The sequence below is a fragment of the Pristis pectinata genome, chromosome 4, assembly GCF_009764475.1.
Source record: "Pristis pectinata isolate sPriPec2 chromosome 4, sPriPec2.1.pri, whole genome shotgun sequence".
Taxonomy (NCBI): domain Eukaryota; kingdom Metazoa; phylum Chordata; class Chondrichthyes; order Rhinopristiformes; family Pristidae; genus Pristis; species Pristis pectinata.
Window position 1 is genome coordinate 115,543,017 of NC_067408.1, and position 13,082 is coordinate 115,556,098.

The window sequence follows — 13,082 nt, forward strand, 5'->3', positions numbered from 1 at the left end:
ACACTTGCGGGCTGCCCTCCAGAACACTCTACACAAAAGATGCGTTTCACTGTGTGTTTCGATGTACATGTGACTAATGAAGATATCTTAAAAAAAGACTCTGGTTACTGGTCCAACAATGACAGTGCTCCCATGCTGTTGCTCGGACCTCAACAGACACAAACCTCCTTTGTTGACCACATTTCAACAAGTACTTCTCCAGCAGTGAGGTGTTTGAGTTGATGAGAAGGGTGACATTTCAGTATTGTTATACAACCCTGTCTGAGGAACTGGTGCTCTTGAGCAAGTGTTGGGAGGAGATCAGGGATCCCACTCCCAATTGTTCCATGGGAACTCTGTCTACGTGTAATCCGCCAATGCTATGTGCGGTTGAGTAGCTCAATCTACCGCTGGATACCTATTTAATTAGAAGCAGCATAAGTTTAATTGGGAGCAGGAAAAGGCCACTTGGCCCCTCAGATGTGCTCTGCCGTTGAATGGCTGTTCTGATTGTAATCTCAATTTACCATTCCCATTGACCTGTGGTAACCTTCTACTCCCTTGCTTGTGAAGATTCATCTACCTCTGCCTCGGGGCAGTGGAGAGGTGGTACCCATTGTGTTTATCTCAGTGGCATCCAGCTGTGGAACTGGCTCAGTCAAGACAAGTCAAGTCATGCTTATTGTCATGTGCACAAGTATGGTGAGGTACAGGTACAATGAGAAACTTGCTTGCAGCAGTATCACAGGCATGTAGGTTCAGACAGGAGGGATTTGGATGCAAGGGTGGCAAGTGATGCAATGAGTAGAGCTCCTATGCCTCACAGCTCGAGCGACCCAGGTTCGATTCTGACCTCAGGTGTTATTTGTGTGGGCTTTGCATGTTCTCCCTGTGACTGTGTGGATTTCCTCCGGGTGCCCTGGTTTCCTTGAAGACGTGCGGGTTGGTCGGTTAATTGGCTGCTGTAAATTCCCGCTGGTGTATATGTGAGTGATACAGTCTGTGTGGAGTTAGAGTCATAGTGTCATACAGCAGGGAAACAGGCCCTTCGGCCCAACTTGTCCATGCTGTCTGTGTTGCCCAGCGAGCTAGTCCCATCTGCCCGCATTTGGCCCATAGCCCTCTAAAGCTCTCCTATCCATGTACTTATCTAGATGGCTTTTAAACGTTGCTAATGTGCCCACCTCAACCACTATTTCTGGCAGCTCATTCCAAATACCCACCACCCTTTGCATGAAGAAGCTACCCCTGAGGTCCCTTTTAAATCCCTCACCTCTGATCTTAAACCTCTGCCCTCTTGTTTTTAGCACCCCCACCCTGGGAAAAAGACTATGTGCTTTCACCCTGTCTGTGCCCTTCATGATCTTGTACACCTCTATCAGGTCACCCCTCAATCTCCTACGTTCCAGGGAATAAAGTCCTAATTATGCAATCTCTCCTTATAACTCAGGCCCCCAAGTCCAGGCAAAATCTTTTCTGTGCTCTTTCTAGTTTAATAACATCTTTCCTGTAACAGGGTGACTAAACCTGTACGCAATACTCCAAGTGCGGCCTCACCAACGTCTTATATAACTGCAACATAACTTCCCAACTCCTGTACTCAATGCCCTGACTGATGAAGGCCACCCTATCTACCTGCGATGCCGCATCCAGCAAACTATGCACTTACCCTCCTAGGTCCCTCTGTTTCATAACACTCCCCTGGGCCCCATCATTCACTGCATAAGTCCAAACGGCCATAAGGGAGTTGATGGGGATGTGGAGAGAATAAAATGGGATGGTGTGGTATTAACGCAGATACATCCTTGATGGTTAGCATTGACTCAGAGGGCCAAAGGGCCTGTTTCTGTGCTGTATGGCTCCATGATTAGAATGTTAAAATAAAGTTCAATGTCAAAGTAAAAGTTGAGTTTATTGTCATCTGCATAAGTCCATGTGTGCACAGGTGCAATGAAAAACTTACTTGCAGCAGCATCACAGGCACACAGTATCACTTAAGCAGCATTCACAAGAAAAATATAAACATAAATTATACAAGAAAGGACACAATTTGAACAAAAAGTCCATTGCAGTGCAAAGTGGTCATGGTGCAGGATGCTAAGAGATAGTATGTGCCAGCAGGGACTGGGTGGGTGTTGGTGAAAAGGTCTTGTTCTTAACTGAGCTGGTTCTCACAAAGGTTGGTCAGCAGTGTGTGGGAGAGAAGTCCAGAGGTCATGGAGGAGCGGATGAGAGTTCCAGCTGAGCTGAGTTGTTGGGTGAAGTTGTGTGGAGGCAGTGGTGTTGGCCTAAGTTATGGATGCAGAAATGAGATCCGAAACAAAAAAAACACTATTATTTTTTCTTGTCTTCTTTCCCTCAGGATCCCGTCTCCGTCAGGAGGACTTCCCGCCCCGGATCGCGGAGCACCCCTCCGACCTGATCGTCTCCAAGGGGGAGCCGGCCACGCTGAACTGCAAGGCGGAGGGAAGGCCGAGCCCCACCATCGAGTGGTACAAGGACGGGGAGCGGGTGGAAACGGACAAGGACGATTCCCGCTCCCACCGCATGCTGCTGCCCAGCGGCTCCTTGTTCTTCCTGCGCATCGTCCACGGGCGCAGGAGCAAGCCGGACGAAGGCAGCTACGTCTGCGTGGCCAGGAACTACCTGGGAGAGGCCGTCAGCCACAACGCCTCGCTGGAGGTGGCAAGTAAGTAGTCGATGGTTATTCTCCATAGATACTTGATAGATTCACGTTGGTTGTTGTTGCTTTGATGTTGGACCAGTTGAGCTGATTTTATTCCTCCATTTGTGCGAGATTTGGACATCCAGATGTGGGTTGTGATATCCAGCACCCCAACCACATGAGGCCAATGATTGGTAAATTCGGAAAAAGACACTTAACGGATTGGGACAAGTGATCTCGGGACTTGGATGGGATGTGGGCGAACTTTCACCTTTTGTTAGTACATGTTAGCTGGTGATTTTTCACTGTGGCTACATTGCTGTCCTGGTCACTGGACGACGGAGATGTTTAAGCAGTTTTCGTGTCTTTGCATGTGAGACATTTGCTTCTAAAGTTGGCATGTGTGGGCAAAGCACTGTTGCCGAGGCAAAGCACTGTTGCCGAGGCAACGCCTATGGTTGGTCCTGAATTTCTGTTAGATATCCCGGGGCTACAGTGGTCTGACTGTATGAGAGAAAGACAGGGGGTGCACTTGCCTATCACTGGGAGTCAGTCGATCGGTTTGAGGGTGTGTTCCTCGTTAAACGGTTAAATGGGAACACGATGTGTTCCTTGTGACAGTCCGGTTGGCCTGATACAAGGGCCTCCTTACTCTCATTGCCACAGGGATCTGGTGACTGTTGGCTGCTTAACTGGTTTTGTGTGTGGTTAAAAGCAGATTTGCTGATCTTGTTCCAAAAGATGTTCTTGTGTGATTGGAGTAATTTGTGCATCTTTTGTTATTCTTGATAATGGATCTGATTTTAATTCAAGCAAAGTATGTTCCAAATGTGATATTCTTTCCCCTGCTTATGCTGGGTAAAAAGGAATGATTCACTCTGGTCCAATACTGTACAATCTGCGTGTGTTACATTACATGGTATATAATGATTAGAAGGGAATGATTCACTCTGACTCCCAACACTCTATGGTCCTTGCGTGCGACATTGTACAGTATACAACACTGAAAGGGAATGATTCACACCTTCCTGGTACTGTCTAATCTCTGTATGTCTCTGTATTGGCTCCTGGGTAGCCTACTTGTGCCCTGTCTAGAATTCAGGGGCACAGTCCCACAATCAGGGGTTGGCCGTTTAACAGGGAGAAGAGGAGGAATTTATTCCCTCAGAGTTCTGAATCAAGGCTGGGATGAACGTTTGGATGACAGGGAAATCGGAGATCGTGGGTAGCAAGCAGGAAAGTAGAGCACTCTTGCTTTTTTGTGTTCTGATCTCTGGACCTGGGGGAGAGTACAGCTTGGGACCCTTTGTGCATGGAGAGCTGACATGACAGGTTAGAAGGGGGACCCAGCAGGAATATAGCCTGAACCTTAGACAAATGCTGAGTCCATTATGACAGGTGCTAGAAGCCACATCAGGCCAACTCCGGTGATTTTAATCGGAATATAAACCTCAAGCTAATTCATGCCTCAAACTATACTTGATTTAAATGTTGTTAAAAGAATGTTTGGAACTGCAGTTTCTGTTCATCATCTTCCCGTCTGCAGAGTCAACCAGACTAGGAGACATAAAAGGGTTTTGTTTCCACTCCCGTAGAGGATTAGTAATTTAGAACATGTGAGTTTAAATGATTAAACTGTGCCAGATTTGCTGAAAGATTGTCGATTGACACCCTCCACAGCTCTCTTTCAAACAAAAGAGTTAATTTCACACCTTTCATGACCTCAGGAGATCCCAAAGCTCTGTGCTGCCAGTGAAGTGTAATCACTGTTGCAGAGCTGGTGGTGCAGAAGGCAAACAGCACACAGCAAGATTCCACAGGTAGGAATGAAATAACTTGCCATGTAACCCACTCTAGTGAGACTGGTCGAAGGATGAATGTTGGCCTTGGGGCGACAGGGAGAATTCCACGCACCCATTCAAAGACTATTCCGCCCATCTGGTCCGATACTAGCCTCCTGCCACTCCTCTCCATCTGCTCCCACCCAAATATCTTTCTATTCCCTTCTCCCTCTTGTGTTTATCAGATTTCCCCTGCACCAATCTCTCCATTTGGCATAAGCAGTCCGTGTGAAGGCATTCCACATTCTTGCTACTCTGTTGGTTAAAAATAAGGCGTCTCCTATGAATTATCAGTGACTATTTTGGTTTCGTGCTGTAAGGGAAGACGTAGTTTCTTGGTTTACCTCAACGAAAGTCTCCTTAACCTGGTGGCAGAGAAACAAGCTTCAGCCTCTTTGGAATTTGCTGCTAGTTATAGCCTCCCTTCTGAAATCAGTATGTTCTTGAGGTCTTATTCCAGTCCCTACATGCCTATTTTGTGAGACAAAGACCAGAGCTGCTCACTGGACACCAGGCAGCACAACACGTTTGCTCATTATTTTCAAAAAGCATCTGCCTTTCCAGAAATGAATCCCACTGTTGATTTTTGTTTTTCAACTTCAAAGTCAGAGTCGAGTTTATTGTCACACGCACAAGTCCATGTGTGCACAGGTGCAATGAAAAACTTACTTGCAGCAGCATCACAGGCACAGAGCATCAGAGACACAACATTCACAAGTAAAACATAAATTCAACATAAATTATGCACAATTAGACAAGAAAAAACAGTTAGAACCAAAAAAAAGTCCATTGGAATTTGAAGGCAGAATACAAGGTTAATGGCAGGGCTCTTAGCGGTGTGGAGGAACAGAGGGATCTTGGGGTCCACGTCCATAGATCCCTCAAGGTTGCCGTGCAGGTCGATAAGGTTGTGAAGAAGGCGTGTGGTGTGTTGGCCTTCATTAGTCGGGGTATTGAGTTCAAGAACCGTGAGGTAATGTTGTAGCTGTATAGAATTCTGGTTAGACCACACTAGGTGTATTGTGTTCAGTTCTGGTTGCCTCATTATAGGAAGGATGTGGAAGCTTTAGAGATGGTGCAAAGGAGATTTACCAGGATGCTGCCTGGATTGGAGAGCATATCTTATGAGGATAGGTTGAGTGAGCTAGGGCTTTTCTCTTTGGAGAGAAGGACGATGAGAGGTGACTTGATAGAGGTGTACAAGATGATAAGAGGCATAGATCAAGTCGACAGTCAGAGGCTTTTTCCCAGGGTGAAAATGGCTCACACAAGGGGGCATAATCTTAAGGTGATTGGAGGAAGGTATAAGGGGGATGTCAGGGGTAAGATTTTTAAACAGAGAGTGGTGTGTGCGTGGAACGCACTGCCTGCAGAGGTTGTGGGGGCAGATACGTTAGGGGCATTTAAGAGACTCTTAGATAGGCCCTTGAATGATAGAAAAATGGAGGGCTATGTGGGAGGGAAGAGTTAGATCTGAGAGCAGGGTAAAATGTCGGAACAACATTGTGGGCCGAAGGGCCTGTATTGTGCTGTAATGTTCTATGTTCTGTTGTAGTGCAAAGTGGTCATAGTTTTGCTATACTGATGTAGTTTCAAGAACTGAATGGTTGAAGGAAATTAGCTGTTCCTGAACCTGGTGGTGTGGGACTTCAGGATTCTGTCTGATGGTAGCAGTGAGAAGGTGACATGGCCCGGATAGTGGGGATATTTGATGATAGATATTGCTTTCTTGAGGGAGCGCCTTGTGCAGATACTACCGATGGTGGGGAGGGATGTGCCTGTGATGCATTGGGCATAGTCCACTACTGTCTGCAGCTTCTTATGATCCTGCACATTCGGATTGCCGTCCCAGACCATGATGCAACCAGTCAGGATACTTTCAACAGTACATCTGTGGAAGTTTGTTAGAGTGGAATGGAGCTGAAATAGTTGGGCCTGTGACACCATGCCTGGATTTTAAAAGCCGATTGGTTGTTGGGGGAGGGCAATGAGGGGGGCAGGGGGAGGGGAACGTCAGCTCGAGTTGGAGAGGCCACGTTGAGTTCCACATTGACGATTTACGCAGAATGTTTGAACAAACTCCCCAACATCATTCTCAACACCGGAAGGATGGAAGTAGAAAATATATACAGTGTTCCGTCAACTATATTATCACTTCCCTGATCTTCAGGCATAACAATTTGTGTTAATTTAACAGATTCTTAACAGGTTACGCAACTAATTCCGCTATAGTTGTTAATTTGCCAACAGCAATAGTTCATTAAAAGAGAATATTTTGAATTACCTCAAGATGAGCAAGGCTTGACTGGGGCATTAACACATGACAGTTATTTATTATACTGAATTGTGCCTGGGGCTAGATATTCTGCCATCAGAACTGACTTAGGACCATAAACTTCTTTCTCACATAGTAAGAACCCACCACCTCATTTCCTTGGCAATTGAGTAGTTTGGGGTTTCGAAGAGGATTGTCTACTTCATGGAAACAGATTTTTGTAAATGATTATCACACCTGAAATCTTGGCATTCATTTTTTATATTTACTTAGGAGATAGGAGGAGGCTATTGGGCCCAGTGGGTCGATGCTAACTCACAGAGTTCACTGTAACTTATTCCTTCCCCCATTCCCATCATCTCGTCTCTGACATGCCTGCCTCCTGCCAGTACCGGGGGTAGCTTACAGCAACATGTTTGGGATGTGGGATGAAACCGGAGCACCTGGGGGAAACCCATGCGGTCACAGGGAGAACGTACAAACTCCACGCAGACGGCACCAGTGGTCAGGATCGAACCTGTCTCTCCACCGTTGATGAAGTTCCATTTTCAACCACATATCTATCCACATCCTGATTGTGTCTTGGGTTGATGGCCGTTTTGAAATTCAATCCTCCCCTTCATCTGGACTGAAAGATAGGGAGGGGAGATAGTCAGTGTAAAGAAGTGAGAGGAAGGAGTGGAGTAAGAGCCGGCAGGTGATGGGTGGATCCAGGTGAGGGGGCTGAGAGGCAGATGGAGGAGGGGAGAGTGGGAATGGTGTCAGAAGCAGGGAGGCGATGGGTGGAGGTGACAAAGGGCTGAAGAAGATGGAATCTGATAGGAGTGGAATAAAGGGAGGGAGGTGGGGAAGGCAGACGGGACCAGTGGGGGAGAGGACCCAATGGGAGGGGTGGGTGGGAGAGGGGAAAGAGACGTGGTAGATCAGGAGGGGGAGAAAAGAGACACAGAGGGAGCAGTCAGCAGAAGTTGGCGAATTCAAGTGTTCATCATTGAATTGAATTTAGGAGCCGGGAGGTATATGTTGCAGCTGTATAGGACCCTGGTCAGACCCCACTTGGAGTACTGTGCTCAGTTCTGGTCACCTCACTACAGGAAGGATGTGGAAGCCATAGAGAGGGTGCAGAGGAGATTCACAATGATGCTGCCTGGAATGCGGAGCATGCCTTATGAAAGCAGGTTGAGGGAAATCGGCCTTTTCTCCTTGGAGAGATGGAGGATGAGTGGGGACCTGATAGAGGCGTATAAGATGATGAGAGGTATTGATCGGGTAGATAATCAGAGGCTTTTCCCCAGGGCTGAAATGGTGGCCACAAGAGGACATAGGTTTAAGGTGCTGGGGAGTAGATATAGAGGAGATGTCAGGGGTAAGTTTTTTACTCAGAGAGTGGTGAGTGTGTGGAATGGGCTGCCGGCAACGGTGGTGGAGGCGGATACGATAGGGTCTTTCAAGAGACTGTTGGATAGGTTCATGGAGCTGAGTAAAATAGAGGGCTATGGGTAAGTCTAGTAATTTCTAGGGTAGGGACATGTTCGGCACAGCTTTGTGGGCCGAAGGGCCTGAATTGTGCTGTAGTTTTCTATGTTTCTATGTTTCTATCATGCCAGGTTGTAGGGTGCCCAGCTGGAATGTGAGGTGCTGTTCCTCTTGTTTGTGTTTAGCCTCGACCTGGCAGTGGAGGAGGCTGAGGACAGACATGTCGGTGTGGGAATGGGGAGGGGAATTAAAGTGGCAGGCAGCCGGGAGCTCCAGACGGCCACGGCAGACAGAGCGAAGGTGCCCAGCGAAGCGCTCACCCGGTCTACATCCGGCCTCACCTTTTCCTTCTTGTTGTTGTACGCCGAGAGATTCGGCAGCTTCCAAGACCGGGAGAGAAACCTGCGGCAGGGAGATTAAAGGGACGCAGTGATGTGGCGTGTGACATCGATACAGCGACCTCTCAACCTCTCAGCTGCCCTCTGCTTTCACTGTGCTCTGGGGAGGGGCAGCTTTGCCTCAGTCGTGGACACTGAAAGGAAATAATTCAAAGTGCGCCCGTTGCCCCGTGTAAGGGGATCCAATGGGAAAGGCACAAAATAGTGCAGCTGCTCGACAAGAAACTTTGATCAAAGCTTTGTACATTGTCCATAGCTGCTGATTACCTGCAGCTATGCTGTATTGTCTCGAGAAGGTACAAGAGGCCTTGCATGACAGGTCAGAGATGATCCCTTCTATATTTGTTAAATTACAGGATCAGATACATGTAATGAAGCCTTGGTTAATGAGACGCCTACTTCTCTTTCTCTTCTTCCTCATCACACCCACCCCTGGACTGACAAAAGGCCCCAAGTCAGGCACTGTGAGCTCGCACAGGTTACCCTAGGTGTCTGATTACCATCTCTCCCTCTCTCGTTCACAGAGTAATCAAGCCTGGATTGTAAAAGCTGGCTAACTCTCAGGGCTGATGGCACTGATACGGCCCACATTTCTCTCCCTGTTCCTGTCTCCTAAGCTGTTTTAAGTAACATTCCTTGCAAGAGCTGCTTTGATGTGTATCTGGGAGAAGGTGGGCTGCCAAAGACCAGCTCTCCCAGCTCAGCCTGCAAGAAGCAAGGCTCCTCTCTCTCTCTCTCTCTCTCTCTCCCCTTATTGCTCTCTGTAATTCACTTTCTCTTGCCCCATCTTTTCATCCCTCTCTCACCCCCTCTCTCTTCTTGCTCACAGTCTTTCTCTTGCTCCCCCCACTCTCACTTTTGCACCCTCTCTCTCTGACACTCTCTTGCTCTCCCCCTCTCTCTCTCTCTGTCCCTCTCTCTCTTCTCACCCTCTCTCTCACCCCATCTCCTGCTCCCTTGCCATTTACTCTCTTCTTCCTCTCCTTCTCTCTCATTCTCTTTTACACCTCTTTTCTAACCCCTGCACTCTCTCTCTCTCTCTCTCTCTCTCTCTCTCTCTATCTCTTTCTCTCGCTATCTCTCTCTCTCTCTCGCTCTCGCTCTCTCCCCCTCCACTGAAGATCAGGTTTACAAGGCTGGTGTAGGTGGGGTAAGTTGAGGGCAGCTGTTCTAATTAGTGCATGATTCAAAGATTTAACATTGAGAGCAAAAGATATATGAATAATATGATGAAAACATATTGGCGGGCAGGCATGGCAGTGTGGCGATTAGCGTAACGCTATTACAGCGCCAGCGACCTGGGTTCAAATCCGTCCACTATCTGTAAGGAGTTTGTACGTTCTCCCCGTGTCTGCGTGGGTTTCCTCCGGGTGCTCCGGTTTCCTCCCACATTCCAAAGACATACAGGTTAGGAAGTAGTGGGCATGCTATGTTGGCGCCGGAAGTGTGGTGACACTTGCGGACTGCCCCCAGAACACTCGACGCAAAAAGATGCATTTCACTGTGTGTTTCGATGTACATGTGACTAATAAAGATATCTTATAAAACGTCCTGTACCCAGAGACCAGTGATGCTCCAAGTGCGGCTTAACCAACTTGTACAGCTGTAACATGACAGCCCGGCTTCAAGACTCAGTGCTTCACCTGATGAAGGCAAACATACCATACACCTTCTTCACCACCCGGTTGACCAGAAATATGAGAAAATCCATTGTGAATTTGAACCATCTCCACAAATGTCTCTGCTCCAATGATCCCAGCTTCTCCATTCTCATCCCTGGGACCATTCTGGTCAATCTCTTCCTCATACTCCCCAAGACCTTGATACCTTTCCTAAGGTTCCTAATGTGTTTGTATTGAGTGCAAGTTCACAGGGATGCTTCCTGGAATGAGGAGGATGTGTGAGGAAAGGTTGGGCTGGCAGGATCTGTACACATTGGAGTCTAGAAGAATGAGAGGTGATCTCACTAGAGCATGTCTGAAGGCGTTTGACAGGACGGAAGCTGAGATGATGTCTTCCCTCCTATGGGAATCTGGAGTTCGAGATTGTGATACCAGAATAAATGGTTAAGAGGAAGGTGAGAAGGATTTGCTTTTTTTTCTTTGAGGGTTGGGAATCTTTGGAACTTTTTACCTCAGAATATTGCGGAGAAGGAACAATCACTAAACTACTTACTCAGCCTACAATATTCAGTGCTGAGGTCAACATATTGGGTTTACGGGGGTGGAAAGCGGAACTGAGACCTAGATCTAATCAGCAATGAGTTTATTGGATGTTGGGGTGTGTGGGATGGACCATATGGTTTACTCTTGCCTCTTTTTCTTATGTTCTCATGTACGTACAGCGTCCAGCATTGGACACAGGTTTGTTTGGGTGCTTGCACATTCTTTCTGTGACCATGTGGCTTTCCTCTGGATGTTCCAGTTTCCCCCCACAACCAAAGACCTGTGGTGCAACAAGCTATCTGCTGGAGGAATTCAGTGGGTCGAGCTGCCTCTGTGGGAGGAAAGGTAATGTCGACGTTTTGAGTCAAAAAACCATAAGACGTAGACGCAGAATTAGGCCGTTCGGCCCATCGAGTCTGCTGCGCCATTCGATCATGGCTGATTTATTTTTCCCTCTGAACCTCATTCTCCTGCCTTCTCCCCATAACCTTTGATGCCCTCACTAATCAAGAACCTATCAACCTCCACTTTAAATACACCCAATGACTTGGCCTCCACAGCCGTCTGTGGCAATGAATTCCACAGATTCACCGCCCTCTGGCTGAAGAAATTCCTCCTCATCTCTGTTCTAAAGGAACGTCCTTCTATTCCAAGGCTGTGCCCTCTGGTCCTAGACTCCCACTACTGGAATCATCCTCTCCATGTCCGATCTATCCAGGCCATTCAAGCCTGCATCACCAGCTCATTCTTACTCATACAAGCACCTGCCCAGATGCCTCTTAACTGTTGTTATTGTTCCTGCCTCCACCACCTCCTCTGGCAGCTCGTTCCAGATACCAGCTACTCTTTGTATGAAAAATTTACCCCTCAGATCCCCTTTAAACCTCCTCCCTCACCCTTAAACATATGGCCTCTAGCTTTAGGTTCCTCTACCATGGGAAACAGACTGGTGGAGGGTCTTGACCCAAAAAGCCGACTGTCCATCTCCCCTCACAGATGCTGCTCGACCCGCTGAGTTCCTCCTGTAGGTTGTTTGATGCTCCAAGCTCCAGCATCTGCCATCTCCTGTGTCTCCAAAGACGTGTGGGGTGATACGTTAATTGGATGTTCTAAATTGCCCCTTTTGTGGGTTAATGACAATAAAAAGACAAAAAGGAGTTGATGAGCCTGCAAGGAAGGGTGAGTTGCAGCGAAGGAGAGAACCAGGGAAAAGGGATTGGGACCAATGGAATTGCTCTGGGAAGCTGGCATGGATCCAATGGGCTGAATGGCCTCCCATGTTGTTTTAAGTGGAAGACAATTAGATTTGAATTATCCAGCTAATCAGGTGTTTGGTAATCTGTCAGAGAGGAACGGTGCTGAGAGCTCTCTGAGGGAAAGGGAACGGGTACCCTGGTGAGGTGCCTCCTGCCTGAGTGTATAGATGTTGAGTGAGGGAGTTCTGTGGAATGTGAGGTGAGGGAGTTCTATGGAGTGTGAGGGAGTTCTGTGGAGTGTGAGGGATCTGCGGAGTGAGGGAGTTCTGTGGAGTAGAGGGAATGAGGCTCTGTGGAGTGAGGGAGTGAAGGGGTTCTGTGGAGTGTGGGGGTGAGGGAGTTCGGTGGAGTGTGGGGGTGAGGGAGTTCGGTGGAGTGTTGGGGTGAGGGAGTTCTGTGGAGTGTGAGGTGAGGTTCTTCTGTGGAGTGTGAGGGATCGAGGGAGTTCTGTGGAGGAGTGGAGCGATTGGGGAGAGGTGATGATGAGGACAGGTTGCTTAACTTGGATTTACTTCTGAGAAACACAGCACCTTGAGGAATTCCCAGATCTGGGGGCTGAAGGTTCCCAGCAGTAACTGCATTTACTGCAAGAGCGCTCAGAACAGGGAAGACAGAGAATACAGCATGCATTTCAGTAGCGCCTTGCAGAACATCACCAAGTTTACTCCAAGTACCGTTGAAGTGTAACGTAAGAAGTGAAGCAGACAATTTGTGCAGAAATGCCACTGAAATAATCTGTTTATCATTAGAAGTGTTAATGAGGCATAGAGAGAGGTGAAAGCAAGCTGGCACAAGCTGGTGGTGTTCCGATCCAATGGATTTAATCGGCCAAATTAGTGTTATGACCATGCTGGGGATAGACTATGGATCCTGGGAAGCAATGCTCTTCCTCTTCAAACTATTGGCTGTGGGGTTCTTTACTTCTCTGAGCAAGGCCTCAGTTTAACATTGTTCAGATAGCACAACACTCCCTCGGGGCTTTGCCAACCAGCAAGGAGCTTGATCTTCAGATGAGAACCAGGCTGTT

At 47.8% G+C, this 13,082-nt stretch overlaps 1 protein-coding gene across 7 annotated transcripts in view; it reads left to right on the forward strand.

Moving 5' to 3' along the window:
• The window catches only part of robo1 (roundabout, axon guidance receptor, homolog 1 (Drosophila)), a 570,003-nt gene that overhangs the window by 280,774 nt on the left and 276,147 nt on the right, over nt 1–13,082 (forward strand). For all 7 annotated transcript variants that reach the window (XM_052015221.1, XM_052015224.1, XM_052015223.1 and 4 more), the window contains one exon: nt 2,342–2,668. In XM_052015221.1, the coding sequence (XP_051871181.1) occupies nt 2,342–2,668 (327 nt within the window). The remainder of the gene's footprint in view (nt 1–2,341; nt 2,669–13,082) is intronic.